Source organism: Pinus tabuliformis, chromosome 3_1 (assembly GCF_031772625.1).
Source record: "Pinus tabuliformis cultivar Carrire ecotype Pingquan chromosome 3_1, CPIR1, whole genome shotgun sequence".
In the NCBI taxonomy this organism is placed as follows: domain Eukaryota; kingdom Viridiplantae; phylum Streptophyta; class Pinopsida; order Pinales; family Pinaceae; genus Pinus; species Pinus tabuliformis.
In genome coordinates, this window is record NC_142301.1 from 491,879,854 (window position 1) to 491,881,624 (window position 1,771).

At 44.0% G+C, this 1,771-nt stretch overlaps 1 protein-coding gene across 1 annotated transcript; it reads left to right on the top strand.

The window, feature by feature from the left end:
- Nucleotides 1-312: 312 nt before the first annotated feature.
- Nucleotides 313-1,467, top strand: LOC149187946 (methyltransferase FGSG_00040-like). The gene has a single exon (XM_089409830.1). It carries the CDS (start codon nucleotides 313-315, stop codon nucleotides 1,465-1,467), a length of 1,155 nt encoding a protein of 384 aa, XP_089265956.1.
- Nucleotides 1,468-1,771: the final 304 nt, after the last annotated feature.

Sequence of the window (1,771 nt, forward strand, 5' to 3'; positions counted from 1 at the left end):
TCCGACAACCGTTGATTTGCTCTCATAGAATCGAACCGAACGGTTGAGGTGAATTTCGAAAGACCTTTGTTTGCCGAAGGTTACGATGGAGAAGTGGTTTTGCAGAAGGTACAGAAGACACGTGGAGGCATTTCATTGCATCGGAGTCGATTGCACGGAAACCCCTTCACAGCAAAAGCGGTCCGATATGTGTCAGAGATTTTCGAGAAGCGGTTTTCGCTAATTAAATGCTGCTTCATGGGTCAACTCATGCGCAATTGAAATTACATTTTCAACAACATCATCAGTTTCAGATATCCTCCCATGGAAATAATGCGCCCGAAAATTGAATCTCATCTATCCTTGGGAAGGTATACGACTGCACATTGGTTGATTAACTATGTTCCATTCGACGCCGACGCTGAGGCAAGGAAGTCCCTCACCCATTTCTATCGGCAAAAGTGTACTGAATATTATCGTGTAGGCGAAGCCATAGCGGGCATACCAGGATGTGCAAATGATTGCAAACCGAATCTTGATTTCATTGGACCTGTCGAAATCAAGAACTCGGCCAACGGGCACGGAAAAGGACTCTTCGCTACCGAGTCTGTAAAAGCCGGGACAGTGTTGCTTATTTGCAGAGCTTTGGCTACGTGCGATAATTATAGTTTTCCTTTTATGCACGTTCCCATGGCCAACGTCTTATTTCCGAATTTGGTAAATGCGCTCGACCAGGGAAGAGATCATAATGTACTATCACTCTTCCTTTCCCTAAACCCTAACCCTACTTGCCCCTTCAGAAGTTTCATTCCCAAATTGCCAGAGCATGTGATTGACTATCCTAAGAGCGCCACAATTTCGCAGGAGACCATCCGTCAAGAATATGAGAATCTCGGTAAAAATGGTATCCTCCGGATAGTAAAAACGATCGCGTTTGATGATATGTCTCCAGAAAACCGAAGTAATTGGATAAATCCCGCTGAAAAGAGGCGTTACTACGGCATCTGGTTGATTTCATCTTTCATCAACCATTCTTGCCTGCCAAATGCATCTGGAATCAACGTCGGCGATGTTATGAGTATTCATGCCACCAAGGACATCAATGAAGGGGAAGAAATCACCATTCCCTATTTCGACGTTCTTCTTCCCTACCATGTTCGCCAGGCCGCTTCCAGGGCGTGGGGATTCAGATTTGTCTGCGAACGATGCGAGATTGAAAGAAATGTAGTTTCTCTTGATGGTCCAAAAAGGATTTATGAGGTGTTTCAGTCGGTTTGTTCGGATTCTAGGACTAGCCCTAATCCTGGACAAAGTAGCCTAGATATCCAAGCCATGTGCAGACTTTGTGACGGAGTGGATGTCTATCTGGCATCTTCCAAAGCGATTGTGAAAGAAGAACATTCAATATTGATCCGTTCTTCATTGACACTTCCTTATCTTTCTCGGCTCCACCTAAACTTGGAGGAATGTGATCGCGGCTCCACCTAAACTTGAAGGAATGTGATCGACTGCATTATGATGAAAAGACATGCAGAGCATATTTTAAAAATCTAAGAACTCTCCTAGAAGACATTGCTACAACCTGTCCTGGTGAAACCCGACATGTGCTTTTAGCTTGGAGAAACTTGGAGAACTACAAGAAGATTGTGACAACATATCCTGAATATGATGGCTGTTATGAACGTATGTTGAAGCTTGAAAGGGCTTGCACTTCTGTATATGGGTGTCAGAAGCGTAAGATCATTAAGGCTATTCTGTCCAAGATGTCAGAAAAGTCAATGTTCTGATACCG

Coding starts and splice junctions, on each gene's coding strand:
- LOC149187946 (XM_089409830.1), top strand. CDS start 313: ATGCGCCCGAAAATTGAATCTCATCTATCCTTGGGAAGGTATACGACT.